At 38.1% G+C, this 16,123-nt stretch overlaps 1 protein-coding gene across 15 annotated transcripts in view; it reads right to left on the bottom strand.

Annotated features, from left to right (window-relative positions):
- SOX6 (SRY-box transcription factor 6) overlaps positions 1-16,123 on the bottom strand; it is a 586,459-nt gene that overhangs the window by 110,049 nt on the left and 460,287 nt on the right. For 11 of the 15 annotated variants that reach the window (XM_060177099.1, XM_060177100.1, XM_060177097.1 and 8 more), the window contains one exon: positions 9,337-9,460. In XM_060177099.1, coding sequence (XP_060033082.1) covers positions 9,337-9,460 — 124 coding nt within the window. The remainder of the gene's footprint in view (positions 1-9,336; positions 9,461-16,123) is intronic. The other 4 variants (XM_060177105.1, XM_060177108.1, XM_060177110.1 and 1 more) reach the window with 1 other exon arrangement.

The following is a 16,123-nucleotide window of genomic DNA, read 5'->3' as shown; positions in this document are numbered from 1 at the left end:
ACAGGTTATGTACAGAGATCTGATGAACCAGGACAACATGATGAAACATGCATAGTGAAAGGGGCCAGGTGGTGGCACATCTGGTTAAGTGCACAGATTACAGTGTGCAAGGTCCTAGGTTCGAACCTCTGATCCCCACCTGAAGGAGGAAAGCTTCACAAGTGGTGAAGCAGGGCTGCAGGTGTATCTGTCTCTCTCCCTTCCTATCTCTTCCTCCCATCTCAACTTCTGTCTCTATCCAATAATAAAAGAGATATTTTTTAAACAAGAAAAATGTATAGTGATAGAAATAATTGAAATCAAAATTAATACTTGTAGATAAATTACACAGTATCAGTGACTTAATGGAGTATCACTTTGGCTTCAGCTACTTATTTAAAGTCAGTGTTATATACTATCTCTAGGCTATATTTTAATAGGCTGTTCCTCTGCACATTTTTGACATTTATAATAATCATGCTGTTTTGCATGAACTTTTCCACACTGAAAGCTGAATGTAATAATGAAGAGACAGCATAGAAAAAAAATCACTGTAATAAAGGTAGCCAACTGGAAAGCTGTAGAACCTCTTTTCTGCATGGACTCTAGTACCTGGAGACCTCCTGGTGCCCTTGGTTCCTTGGAACTCATCTTGCTTGCTATGTGAAGTGCTACTCAGCTGGCCCAATGTAAATGTTAAGTTGCTTTCACTTTTAACAAATTGTTAGCTTCTAATCTACACAGTCTCTTTGCATCATATCCATAATACCTCATCAGACCATTGAGCACAGTGTGTGCTTGTACACAGTCCAGTAACAATTGGCTTCTGATTGCATATGGAGCGCTGCTACAATGCATTCACTAACACTATATTGTGCTGATCTCCTATGGAGTAATGTTCAAAATATCTGATCTTGTTTTTCCCCTTCCATGAGGTTGATTTGGGTTTGCAGTGCTACATACGCTTTTTAAAAAAGATAACTAGGCCAAATTCCTTTTTATAGTAAACTGACTGTCGCTTTATGCTTAAGTAATTCTACTGATCTCTCTGATATTTAAACTAAATTATCTCAAGAAAGAATATTCTAATCTAAGTCAAAGAGTGTCTTTGTTGGTCGATATCTTATCGGGTTAAAAAAAATCACAAACGATGCTGAATTAATGATGCTTCAAAAATAGGGGGAAAAAATCACCATTCCAATCATCAACATGGACTGCCTCCCGGAACATTTTAGAGCTGTTCTTTCTTTAAATATCATGCATTATTCATGCTAACTCTAAACCACAATCCCCCTCCCTGTAAGTTTAATACCAGTTGCTTTATTTGTACTAAAACATTTTTCATGTCAAACATATTTAAAAAAATCAAACTCCAAAAGAATTCCCTGGGGCACTCCTTTTTTCATAGCTGTCATGCTTCTATGCTATGAAATAGCTGTGATTTTTTTTTTATAGTTTTTGGCTTGCCAGTTAATTTATTACTATCTCTACCACACCCTGTAGCACTCTCCAGCTCACCTGCTAGATACCAACAGCTTTTTTCCACTGCTGACAAGCATAATTTTTAAAACATGTTCTTAAACTTTCTACTGGTTTGAGTCTATACATAATCTCTCCAAAGCTACTTCTCTGGAATCTATCATTGTATCAGTAGCAAGGCAAATACACTAGAGCAATATAGCACATTATAGAAAATGATTAGGAGCGAAAGAGGAAAACACAAGGGGAGGGGAAAGACAAGAGCAAAGAAAGAGAGGGTACTAACAATTGAAAAGAAAAATGTGAGAGGGAAAGGCATTTAAGATATTGTAACGTTAAATTTTTCATAATAAAGTCATGGGTTTTTCCCTCTAATTTTCTCTGTGCAGGCGTCAATCAAGAAAAAAGTTCTCAGTGGCTGACTTGGCAAAGAATCAGCCAACATGTTGTAGCAATTTTTTTCAAATTTGTCTCTGGATTTGAAATGCTTACGTGAGGACCCATTCTTTTAAAATGTATACAAAGGGAGATGAAGCCTGTTGGAACAGGTTGAGTTAGGCACGGGAGTAATCTGGCCCTCACTACCTCCAGCATATGAAGACAACCTCCAAAATTCATTCTGTAAATTCACCTTTCCAACCATAGAGATTGTTTCCAATTGACTATTTTTATCTCAAGATGATAGAACAAATAGGAAACGAGATTTTAAAACCTGTGGAAAATATTCCTGGATTTAGTCTCACTTGTCAGAATAGGCAACATTCATTGCAATTCAAACCATTCCACAACAAAAATCCTTAAATGAAAGCAAAAAAATAAAATAATAATTATCATTATAGGGGAATCTAAAATGAAGCCAAAATGTACTAAGACTTTACTACAGGAGAAAGGGTATCTGTATTAAAAACCAGGACACACTAGGCTCAGGCTAACTCCTACAAGAATACTCTTACTTTGTATAATGAAGAGATGAACTTCACTTTTATTAAAGAGTAAAAAAGCCCTGTGGGTAAATTTCTGTCAATTTACTTTAATTTTTCATAAAGATAAAGGACTAGGATGGATATAGTCTTCTGACATACTACTTCAAATCTTAACCTGCTGAGGAAAACATTTAGAGAAATTAGGAGTGAATAAAAAAGTACATTAAATTAAGAGGCAGATTCTTCAGTAACTGGCTCAGAGTGGGACTCAATTCTCACACCTAATTTCCCTCCCTCCAAAAAAGAAACCAAATAATTTCCTATCCTTTACTATCTATGAAACTGTGCAGTATGTAGTAGCATCAAAGGATGACAGTAAATCATTTGAGTCGCCAAACACCTTATAGATAGAACCCACTTTTGTGCATTCTCACCATTCTTGCTGTATTGTGGAAATATTTCTATGACAACCACTAATAGACCTGAGCATACCACTTTGCATCTTGCCTTGATGTTTATATTCAGAATAGCAAAATTTTACAACTCCAAAGATTCTGATGGAATACCATAATCAAATCTGAATTTATCTTTGTGAAACAGCGCACTTCAGCAAGTTAAGTAATAGATAACACATTTAGAATACCCAAAATAAAACAAAAGTTTCAATTTGTCTAAGGACATCTGGACAAAAAACTGGCAATGAACATGATTTATACAGATGCGATTATCATGCTCCTATTTTTTTTCCGACAAATTTTCTCTTTCATCAAAACATATCAGTGATGAAAAGAGTTTTTATCACAAGATACTAAAAATCACCTACATAATTTCTTATTTAAATAAGTTAAAAAATCAAGTATTAGTCTTAATTTCTCTGCCTACCTCATTGGTATATCAAGAGCCTTAACTAGCCCAATAAAAATATTCAGAATAAGAATATTAAATACGTGAGTGGCAGGTAAACAAAAGCAAACTCATCCACATCACACAAAAACAACTTAAAATAACAACTTCAACTGCATGGGTTCATGATAATTTACCAGCAAAGTAACCTCCAAGTGAAAGAGGTATGAGTTAAAATAATCTTAACTCTATATACTAAGATTAGTTTGTGAGCAGTTGTTAGTTGGGTGAACAAAATTTTTTTTCTGGGTCCCAAATATATTTAAATGAAATTTAAATAACTTCAAAAATATCTTTATTTTTAAAATAAATTTGGTTAAGCATTCCTTAGCCGGAGTAGATGTGCACCTCTATAATATTGTGAAAGAAACTGAATGAAAAACCCTACAAGACGTCATCTGGATAATAATGTATCTATGTATATAAACTAGCAAAAAACAAAGCTGGAATTTTCTCAACAGCATATCAAGTCTTCTCAACTTAGACCATATTTGCAGTTGTGTGAAATAACAAATTAGAAAATTCATCAAGTCTCAGGTTCAATCTCCTGCACCACCATAAATTAGAGTTGAGTAGTGCTCTGATAAAAAAAAAAAAGAAAATCCAGTCTGAATTTTACTGATGCTATTTTCTAAATATAAGAGCTTAGAAAAGGTCATCAGTTTCCTTTGACATGTAGTTTCTTCTCTTTTAACAAAATAAAGATAATACAACCTGTATCTTAAGAGTTGCTAAAAAATTCAGTAAAAATATAGATACATACAATACATGCATATATTCTGTCAAATAAATGATGTCTGATAAATGGCAGTGGAAGCAACACAATTAAAAAGCATTAGGTAAAAGTATTCTCAACATGCCATTACCTCCATAAGAAAAAGAGTATCAATAGTCTGATAAGAGGTGAGGGTATTGATTCAAAAACCAAAACTTCTCCATATAGTCCAGAACCCAATGACTCCACCAGTAATTTTTACTGAACACTTAAGAACTAATGCACTGATATAAATAGACATGTCTTTTCCAAATTTTCAAAACAATTGAAGAAGGGGAAATACTTCCCACCTTGTTCCATGAGGCCTTGACATCAAAGTTGAAGATTGCGCATTCAGATGCCACTGCTACACGGAGAAGTCACAGACTCAGTGGAGTCTCTGACAAAGTCCCGGCAATCTTTCATGAAGAAATGGGGAAGCTGACCTCAAACTAATAAAGAAATGCAAAGCCTACCAAGAGCCAGAATCATCTTGGAAAGGAAGAATCCAGTTGGGAGAATCAGACTTTCGCCATTCAAAATTTACTGCATATCTACATCAATCACATTATGGCATTTGCATACAGACAGAGGAATAGATCAATGGAATGGGACACAGAGCTACCATGTGTGTGCCACATATGCGAGTACATATATGAATGACATATATAATATCATCAGTTATTTCAATCTACTTATTATGAGAAAGAGAGAGAGAGAAAGAGAGAAAGACCAGAGATTGAACCTGGGACCTCATGCATGCAAGTCTTACTTTCTACCCTCTGCATAACTTCCCTGACTGCTGGTTAATCAATTCAAGACAAGTGTGTCAAGACCATACAAGAGAGAAATGTTGTTTTTTTTTTAAATAATAGTGCTAAGAGAACTAGATACTCACATGTAATGGAATGAAGCTGAATGCCCATTGTATGCCGTACTAAATATTACAACTATGAAACTCCTTGAAGCATACAAGTATATTTTTATGACACTGGATTGGGAATTTTCTGGGTATAGTACCAAAAGCACAGGCAACAGAAGAAAAAGACAGGCTGTAATTCATCAGTTAAAAAAAAAAAATTCATGTGGGCAAGGTTAGATAGCATAATGGTTATGCAAAGAGACATTCATGCCTGAGGCCCCAAAGTCCCAGGTTCAATCCCCTGCACCACCATAAACCAGAGCTGAGCAGTGCTCTGGTAATTTAAAAAACAAAAATCAATCTTGGCCTATTATACACATTGCAACTATGAAAGAGGTCTCATCTCTTAATTTTCACAAATACAGTTTCTCAAAATCTTAAGCTTGAATTGTATGTCTCAGTATCATGATGTGAAAGAGTAAAACAACTACAATTCCATGGTTTCTGTTCAAGTCCTCAAGAGTTTCTTTCTAGAAGGATGACTCTAATTACAGAACCAGTAAAAACAAATCTGAAACATGGGTCCCAAGTCACAACGATCATATGTTCCCCTGAAACAGCACAAGTTCTGCGGGCAACGTGCCTGGACTCCCTGTGTGCTGAAAACTTGCAATGCCTAGTGGGATACATTACGGGATCTGGGTGGGAAACGCTCTCAGTCCTAAATATATTTACTCAGATTTCCCATATAAAGATTCAGAAGCAGTGAAACTTAACATGAACATCACTCCCAAAACAGTCCTTATTCTTTAGGAAATCAGATCAATTACTTAATCACCTACCTGGAGGCACAAGCACTATAAAGTCTATCAGATTGTGGAGATCAGACAGAAAGGTGTAAAACAAAACAAACAAACAAACAAACAAAGCAAGAAGTGTCACTTATTGGGGCTGGGTGGTGGCGCACTTGCTTGGGCGCACATTATAATGTACAAGGACCTGGGTTCCAACCCCTGGTCCCCACCTGCAGGGGGAAAGCTTTGAGAGTGGTGAAGCAGGGCTGTAGGCCTCTCTCTTTCTCACTCCCTATCACTTGCTTCTCTTTGGGTTTCTGGCTGCCTCTATCCAATAAATAAATAAAGATAAAAACAAAAAAAGAAGTGTCACTTACATAATCTCTAATTTGAAGAACCAACATATAGATTACACAGTCATTTACAGAATTTTATGTGACAAGGACTCAGTGCTAAAAATGTAGTCATTGTATCACATGTCTTTCAAGTGAGATCATCACAGTTCAGTTCCTTGTCCAGACTCCAATCCCACAATCCCCCTCCCTTCAGTGAGTGATAAGAACAATGCATACAACAAGTTTCCTGGGGACATAATCTCTCTATTAATAACATAAGAACTTATCATTTTAATTGTTTTTAGTTTAATTTCATATGGAGGTAAACTTACACTAGCCAAATGTTAAAAGAATTTAAAGTTCTGGTTAAAGTCTCTGACATAACTTAAGGGTCACCAGAAGATAAGTTTTTTTTAACAGTTTCGTTTATGGTGAAGGTATCTTCTGTGTCCAAGCCTAGTGTCTTCCCTTAACTGACATAATTTTATTAACATGCTCAAGCAGATCCTTGCTGTCTAAAAACACTACTTCATGTTGCATATATAGGACTCATGGAGGCCTCTAACTTCTGAATAACAAACATGGCGCCAGTTTCCATGTTCTTAATTACAATTTCAGTGATGGTGTTAGAAAAGAATTGATAAATATAGTGCAAATCCATGAACATATGTAACAAATATCTCCTCCCTGAAAAAAAAGACATATGATTTTTCCTTCTTTACTTCCTTCCTCTTTCTTTTATCTGATAGGACAGAGAAAGATTGAAAGTAGGGCAGGGGGTAGAGAGAGGGAGAGAAAGAGAGACACCTACAACACTGCTTCACTACCCATGAAGTTGCCCCCTGCAAGCGGGGACTAGGGGTTTGAACCAGGGTCCTTGCGCATTGTAATACAAGTGCTCAACTGGGCGTGTGACTGCCTAACCCTTGGCACTGTATAAAGCTTTAACACAACTGAGGATATATTCACTATGTTCATATAGATGTCTTTTTTATATTTATTTATTTATTTATTTTCCTTTTTGTTGCCCTTGTTTTTTGTTATTGTTGTTATAGTTATTATTGTTGTTGTTATTGATGTTGTTGTTGTTGGATAGGACAGACAGAAATGGAGAGAGGAGGGGAAGACAGAGAGGGGGAAAGAAAGACACCTGCAGACCGGCTTCATCGTCTGTGAAGCGAATTCCCTGCAGGTGGGGAGCCAGGGGCTCGAACCGGGATCCTTATGCCAGTCCTTGCACATATAGATGTCTTTTAGAAAATAAGACCCATACTTGATTTCTAAAATTTTTAAAAATATTTTTATTTATTTATTATTGGATATATACAGAGAGAAATTTAGAAGGAAGGGGGAGATAGAGAGAGACCTGCAGCCCTGCTTCACCACTCTTGAAGCTGTCTCCCTGCAGGTGGGGACCAGCGGCTTGAACCTGGGTCCTTGCGCACTGTAATGTGAGTGCTTAACCAGGTGCGCCACCTCCTGGCCCCCATACCTGATTTTTAAAATGGAGAATTTTAAATTTAAAAACACCAAAATTAGTTCCTACACATATTAATAATTCATTGAAAAGGGTCCCAAAACTGGTATGGGTCTGACAATACAGATTCTGGATAAGCTAGTAAGTTTTGTTTACACCAGTGTTCTAAAAGAAGATAAGACAAATAATTACGAAGTAGTCAAGAAATCAGAAAAGAACTGAATTGCTGCACTGACAGAGAAATTTCCTGACAAAATATACTCCCATCCTTAGTATAGATGCCTGTTCCACAGGAGGCATAACTTGCTATAAAATTTTTATTCTTGAAAAATTAATTTCGAACAATTTGAGTGACACATCTTGCTTTTATTCCAATATCGAAAACCTTTTACCAATACTAGACTTAGTTAATTTGTAATTTAGAGATGTTCAGTCGCCAAGGAGATGGCTCTCTGTTACATCTGGGGATGCACCTGCGTGAAGCAGTGAGCTCAGCCCCGTAACACTGCATGTGCAGAGGAATGTCCTCCTTCTCACTCCGTCACTAGGTGAAGAAGTAAAAAGGTGAAGAAGGAATTTTCAAAGTCAGTCTTCAGAGTAGCAATTCTACTCTTTGAATCGTTTGAATTTTTGCATTTTTTCTCTATGAAGTACACAGAGTCATTAATTGATAGCCACAAACAAGACAGATGTTAAAAATTCACTAGGTTTATTTTCACGTTACTTAGTAACTTCCTTACCAAGAATTTTAGTAAAGTGATATCTACGTATTTATTATGTGTGTTTGACTCCTTTAAGCCAGCCCAAACACCTTTTTCTCACTTTTTGAACACCAGACACAAAGAAGCTGCCGCACTCAGATATGTTACACTCGCATTTGGTGGTTAATATAATCAGGTTAATATGTTAAAGAGAACTTGACACAGAAATTATTAATGAGAAGAACAAGGTCACTACTTCTGAGCTGAGGTCATTTACAAAGAATGCACAAATGAAATGAAGGTTGACTTCTATTTACTTGACTATCTTCTTACATTGGATTTGTTTGGCAACATATCTTTAAACATTTAAAGCTCTGTTTACAAGGAGGCTCTAAAAGAAGCTTCAAACCATTATGTCCCTAATTGAATTCCCCGGGAGTCCAGTAAACTCAGAGGGATAAAGAAAAAATCATAACATTTGCTAAATCGTCTCAAAACATATTTCACTGCAAGGTTATGTGACCTGTTTTTTGAGGTTCAAAGATGAATGAGAAAATACTACTGAATGTTTCCCTTTTTTAGCTAAAAAAAAAAAAAAGAGAGAGAGGGAGAGAGGGAGAGAGAATACCTACTAGTGGAAAGTTAATTAAATCAGCCCAGATTTGACTTTCTTTCTAAGAGAAATCAGACCATAAACAATGGCGACATTTCATACTGCCTGCTCACTCTCTCAGAGTATATTAAAGCTTTCAGGAGGAGGAAAGTATCTATAACCAAAAACAATTATTCACAGTAAAGGTATGGAGAGAGAGCTGGCAAAAGTGTGGTCTCTAAGGAAAATAGCATTTCATCAGTCAACTGAAAAAAGAAAAGGAAAAAAAAAAGGAAAAAACAGAAAGGAAAGGAAAGTACCAAGTATAAGAAGAGAATGTGAAAGCTTTTAGCAGCTCATCTGATGAGCACGGTCCTGTCTCAAGGACTTTCTCAATTCTAATTTTACTTCAGAATTAAGTTTTTATGGTTCTTTTAGCCCTAGTTCCTTCTTATGGGCCCATGTTTGTTGTGACTACTAAGCAAAACATGTGGGTCTTAGCATATCCAAAAGAACTTTAAATCCCTCTCTACTTACCTGGCTTGTATGTTATTCCAGGGGGGAAGAGGAATCCCTGTTGGGCAGCAGCAGCTGCTGCCAGGGTCCGCTGGTCATGTGGAAAAATTGGGATCATGAGCGGAGGCATGTGACCCTGAACCTGCTAAACAGAAGAGAGCCTATGATCAGACAGAGAGTAAATATAGGCCAAGAATATTTGTTTTTCACTCCTGGTGGTGTGCTGGGACCCAGACAGACAGCCACCCATTTCTAACCTCATCCCGAATCTGCCCCTGGGAAATCTGAGGCTAAATCCACTGAATTCCTTGTCTGAGATTCTATTAGCGCACCAGGGACGTATCCTTACAGTGAACTTGTTTCATCCATACATCCGTTAATTAGTAGCAGGTAATTTTCTTTTATTTATCTTTATTTCCTCCCCCCCCCACCTCTGTTAACAAAGAATGAGGAGAGATTGCTTCTTAGATTGTGCGATCTTCAAAGGTTTTGCCCTTTCACCTGCTTTACACTCAGCACCTTATTTTGAAATTAGTATTTAGTGTCTCTTGGTCAGAAAATAATGTCTAATTGTTATATATTCCAAATGCTGTATCTCCCAGTTTCACTATCTTATTTCAAAGCCTTCCTGCATTATGTTAAACATATAGTGCTTCAGATTTAAGGCCACTACATCTTGGCTTCCAATTAAAATAATATTCTTTGCCATGCACACCTCGATGTAACATATAAATTGCTTGTCTGGCTAAGCATTTTTACAGCTTTATGCACTACCATGGAGCTCAGTAATTATGGAGTTGTATTCAGGGAGCATTTCATAATAAATCCTACTATATCAAATTTCATTTGACCTCAATAAATGTATCAAAGAGCACAAAAATGCAAAATAGAACATCTTCACTCTATATCAGTATTTGTATTCCATATAAAAATATAAGAGCAATGACAGAATCATGCCTGTGAAAATTACATTTTAATTTCCTAGCTTTTGTAGCTTTTCCTACTCTTTGCATGCTGCTTGGTTTCGGGATGGTGTCACAGGAAGGCTTTGTCTATCTGCTGAGGAATCATCTTGTAGGTTTAACTACAGGAATTTTGTTATCTCAATATCAAAACTAGAATTAGTCTTAACAGAAATGACCTTTATGTTTCAACAGGGTCTTTGGCCTTTTTACTAGTATAAATGGAGTACATTATATTCTGTTTAAGATATACCCTTTACCAGTAATTAAACCAACCAAAGCCTTTCCCTCATTTAAATTCCAACATCTTCTCTTTAGGCAAAATTCCACGTACTAGCTGATGACCCTGCTTAAATAGCACCAACGTGCCTTGTCCTGTCCCTGTTCCCTCCACCGCCAGGGACATGGTGCAAAAATGCTTCCATGTAGGTCTAAGAGGTTTCATTTACCAACAGTGTTTCTCTAGGGAAAGTCCTAAGATGTGGGTTAATAAAGGGCAGGCAAAAAATAAACACTTTACAGTATTTTTCTGAATTCATTTCTCAGGAAAATCAACTTATAATAAAAAGGTCTTTGTGCAATTACGACTTCGCCAGTGGGGCGTGAAAGAAACTAGCTTTGGGCAGCTATTTCTTCTGTTTTAGCTGAGGTAAGCCCAAGTTTTGTATATTCGAGTACAGAGTTAGCGTGCTTAAATTGGAGGTGATCCCCTTGTGTCCAGGTCTTGCCTTTAACCCCTAGAAAAGCAGAAGGTTTGCTGCTCAACTCCAGCTTTTTGTGACCTGATGTAATCTCCAGATGCTCAGCATAAGGGCACTGTTATATGAGGGTGACTATTGTTCAGCAGAATTATGTTAAAGGAAATCGTTTCATTTTCTTTCGAAGTATGTTCCTAGTACTTACTGTCAAATGTAAAACATTAATTCCCCAATAAAGAAATTAAAAAAAAAAAAAGAAATATAGCTCTAGATGGATGTGAGTTCAGGCTGAAAGAGACCTGGAGGTTACACAGGCTCCTGGGCTAAATATGAATATACATGGGTCCTGGGTCAGACTGATATGGTAAATAGTTAATTGAATTTATATATTTTCTTCAAGTTTGGAAGCTACTCTCTGCCCTTATCCAGCTTTCTAGTTCTATTCTCAACTCTGACACCATCTTCCCAGACAATATTTTTAGTCCATTTCCACATTAGCTGTCAAGCTTAAGCAGAAATTACTGAAGTCATGGGCTCCTGGGAACATACCTAAAAACAGATTTCCTAGCTTCTTCCCACCCTAAAGTCCCTTTTCTCATCTATTCTATTCGTACATTTTGTTTTCTGTTTAGTAAACATTTTGTCCTGCTAAATTTATATCTTACTGCCTTGCAACCACCAAGTTGCAGATGCTACTAGGATTTCTTTTGGAACTCCTTGGGCAGATAACCTCACCAATGTGTCCCTGAACCTCACATTTCCAGAGCTCTATCCTAGTAGGGAAAGATAGAAACAGGCTGGGGTTATGGAATGACCTGTCAATGTCCATGTCCAGCAGAAAAGCAATTACAAGAGCCAGAACTCCCACCTCCTGCTTCCCAAAAAGAATTTTGGTAAAGAATTTGGTACAGAAGGAGAGAAATGTCAGGGAGAGATCACAAGAGGGCTCTTAACCCCAATTCTATCAGGGCCCCGAGAGAAAAGAAGAAAAATTGAAGGCCACTTGGATGTAGTAATTGGTGTAATTGTGACTTAGAAAGGAAGAGAAGGGAGGCCAGGTGGTGGTGCGGCAGGTTAAGCACACATAGGACAAAGCTCAAGGACTCAAGCAAGGATCCCGGTTCGAGCCCCCTCTTCCCACCTGCAGACGCATCACTTCACAAGCGGCGAAGCAGGTCTGCAGGTGTCTCTCTTTCTGTCTTCCTCACTATCTCCCCCTCCTCTCTCAATTCTCTCTGTCCTATGCAATAAAATGGAAAAAAATGGCCTCCAGGAGCAGTAGATTCATAGTGCCAGCACTAAGCCCCAGTGATACCCCTGGATGCAAAGAAAGGAAGGAAGGGAAGGAAGGAGGTAGGGAAGAAGGAAAAGAAGGGGAGAAGGAGGGAGGGAAGGCAGGACCATAGAATAAATGGGCAAAGATAGATAGATAGATAGATAGATAGATAGATAGATGGATGGAGCATTTTTTTCATGTGTTTCTCAGCCTTATTCAGAATTTCCCGTGCCTACAAAGACTGTTGTCAAACAAATCTGAATTCAAACCTATAGACTTCCATTTTCTTGACTGTGTAACAAACAAGCTATTTACCCTTTATCACTCTACTATCTCATACAGAAACTGAAACTAACGTAACCACCTTACCTAGGTATTGTGAGGATAAAATATGAAGAAAAGTAAGGTTAGTGGCACAGTGACTAGCACATAACAGTGCGAGATTCTTGTAGATGTTAAGTTCTTGTTCATTACCTACATAACCCACACGTATCGAACAAGAAGATTTGCACGTTTGGGGTAAAATGAGAGACAACGGACATTCCCCACTACTGTCATTCAGGAAAGTGAACAAGTGACAGTGAAATGATTTGGCAGGCAGGAGGTTTTCATGCTCTTTACAGGTACCTGCCTCACAGAATATGACCTCATCCCCAAGTTTCTCCAAAATCAGAAGGAGGAGGAGGAGGAAGTGGAGGAGGAGGAGAAGGAGGAAGGGGAGGAGGAGGAGGAGGAAGTGGAGGAGGAGGAAGAGGAAGAGGAGGAGGAGGAGAAGGAGGAGGAGGAGGAGGAGAAGGAGGAGAAGGAGGAGGAGGAGGAGAAGGAGGAGGAGGAGGAAGAGGAAGAGGAAGAGGAAGAGGAAGAGGAAGAGGAGGAGGAGGAGGAGAAGGAGAAGGAGAAGAAGAAGAGGAGGAGGAGGAGGAGAAGGATAAGAAGAGGAAGAGGAGGAGGAGGAGGAAGAGGAAGAGGAAGAGGAAGAAGAAGAAGAAGAGGAAGAAGGAGAAGAAAGATTACAAGGGTCATTTGCAGATGCAATTTGGAGTCGCACATTAAATAAAATCTTTGTGTGTGGATGTATGAGAGAGAGAGAGAGAGAGAGAGAGAGAGAGAGAGAGACAGAGAGAGAGAGAGAGAACAGAGCATTGTTACATCATATGCAGTGCCAAAGACTGAATGTTGGGCTTCATGCAGGCAAAGCATGTATTCCATTGGCTAAACCTTCTCCCTCAAGCAGCCTCTAAACCACTTCCTTGAACAGCATCCTAGAATGAAAATAATTTCATTCTTACATTGGCGGGTGTCCAAACTCCCTGGATTATAAGACAACATTAATGGTTTAAGTAGACATCAGGTCTTTTTTTTTTTTAATATTTTCTTTTTTTATTTTATTATATTTATTTTCCCTTTTAATGCCCTTGTTGTTTTTTATTGTTGTTGTAGTTATTGTTATTGATGTCGTCATTGTTAGATAGGACAGAGAGAAATCGAGAGAGAAGGGGAAGACAGAGAGGGAGAGAGAAAGACACCTGCAGACGTGCTTCATCACCTGTGAAGCGCCCCTGCCCCCCCGAAGTTGGGGAGCCGGGGGTTTGAACAGGGATCCTTACGCCGGTCCTTGAGCTTAGTGCTGCCTACCCTTAATCCGCTGTGCTACTGCCCGACTCCCTAGGCATCAGATCTTAATTTTTGAGTATTGGTGTTTTTTTTTTAATTTTCTGTAATATTTTCTGTGTAAAACAAAAGCTGTAAGAGTTTAGAGAAGTTCCTATATTCGTCTTTTATAAGGTAGCATATATTAGAATCTTTCAATGCTAACAATTAACCCAACAACAGGTTTAAAAAGTTGAGGGACAAAAGTACCCAGGAGAGTGGATAGAAATCAGCAGTACTGCTAGAATCACAGGACTGGAATGAAGCTTTAGTTAAACTAGCCTAACAGTTCTCAAAGCGTGGCATCTGGCCAGCAGCATCGGCAACACAAATGAACCTTTAAGGAGCCAAGTATTGAGTTCTAGGATTTATGAATCAGCAACTCTGGAGTTTGGGTCCAGCAATCTAAACTTTAGAACTAAAACTTAATTTAATTGAGAGGGGGTAATTCCCAAATTTTAGTGCTTTATATTCCTGAATCTCTGAATCTCCAGCTCTCCTGGCACATATGAACAAGTGGGCCTCTGGTTTATCTCTTGTCTCTCTCCCTCTCCAAAATAAATCTGTTCTTTTTAATCAGCTGGAGAGTTCCCTAAACAAAGATGGCTCCGCCAGACAAACACTACAGCTATGGACTAGCAGGTCTGAGAGTGTCCTTTTCTACTGAGTTGCAGGAGAAGCTGGTGCTGCTGACGCAGGGAAGAGGCTTTGAAAATGACTAATAAAATTCAGACCTCACAATTCACACTTAGAGAAACAGATGGCTAAAGAAAGTAAAAATAAGACCTTTAGGTCACACTGCAAGTGACAGAATCCAGAAATGACAATCATCTTATCCAGTGATTTGCCATTACAACTCACAGGTTTCAGTAAAGAAAAGAGAAATCATGTGTATAAATACCTTTGGTAAAGACAATCAAGGTCTGCAATTGAAAAGATATATTTTTAAATTTTGAGGTGTATTTTTAAAGATGATCCTGAAATACAGACACTATGAGTTTCTCAGTTTTCAATAAATTCCTCTTATTTTAGGCACAGAACAATTTGATCTCACATCTGCTATCATTAATTCCAATAAGGTATCCATTAGCAATGGTATCTTAACACCAAGTAACACAACTTAGTAACTTCTACCCAGTAATACAAATATGTGAAGATCCAAATGACCTTTATTAAAGACAAGCCAAAATTTCCAATAACCAAGAGAATCTGACTGAGAAGAACCTGAAAAGCTACTCTTTTAGATCTAATTCCAGAATGCCGACAGCAATAGTATGACAGTGATCACAGTAGTTACTATGCTTAGTGTTCTCTATAAACTCACCATTTGGGAAATGATTTACACTATCTTATTTTACTCTCAAAACTCCATGAGGTAAATACTATTATTATTTTCATTCCTTTAATAAGATAAAACCACACGCAGTTAAGTAACTTGGTCATATATATATATATATATATATATATATATATATGGAATATAAATGACTAAGTCGAATTAACTTGCAGAAAAAAATGTGTGTCTCTAGGAGTTCTCTGTGTCGGAGAACTATGGTTATCACTGGGGGAAGCCATGGGAGTGTCGCTCACCATGTGTGGGTGTGAAATTATACCCTGTAATCTTATAATTTTGTAAAACATTGTTAAATCACCAGTGAAATTATTATTATTGTGTTTATTTATTTATTGGATACAGAGAGCCAGAAATTGAGAGGGAAGGGGGATGATGGAGAGGGAGAGAGATAGAGAGACAAGACACCTGCAACAAACACTGCTTCACCACTTGCAAAGCTGTCCTCCTGCAGGTGGAGACAAGGGGCTCGAACCTGGGTCCTTGTACATTGTATCATGTGTGCTCAACCAGGTGCACCACCACCCAGTCCCCTAATAAAATGTATTAAGGAAAAGGAAAAGTGGTGGAGGTGGCAGGAAATACCTTACCTAGAAGAACTGTGCTCAAGGGTCTGCTTTTAGTCTGTGCACCATGGGTGGTGAAGGATGAAGTGGTGCTGAGCTATCTCTCATCTCTGTCTGACTCCTCCTCTCCTTCTTGAAAAAGAAAAGGTGAGAACTTTGGGTCTGGTAGGTCTCTCAACCTCAGGACCTATGTGCAAGACCACGAGTTGACTCCACCAGCGGTGGAGCCAAAGGAGGCAGCAGGCTGCTCACTCAGTACAACATCTGTTGTCAGATGATGTCCATGTTGACCTGAGTTTGAGCCT

This window comes from Erinaceus europaeus, chromosome 17, assembly GCF_950295315.1.
Source record: "Erinaceus europaeus chromosome 17, mEriEur2.1, whole genome shotgun sequence".
Lineage (NCBI taxonomy): Eukaryota > Metazoa > Chordata > Mammalia > Eulipotyphla > Erinaceidae > Erinaceus > Erinaceus europaeus.
This window is presented reverse-complemented; position numbering and strand designations above follow the sequence as displayed.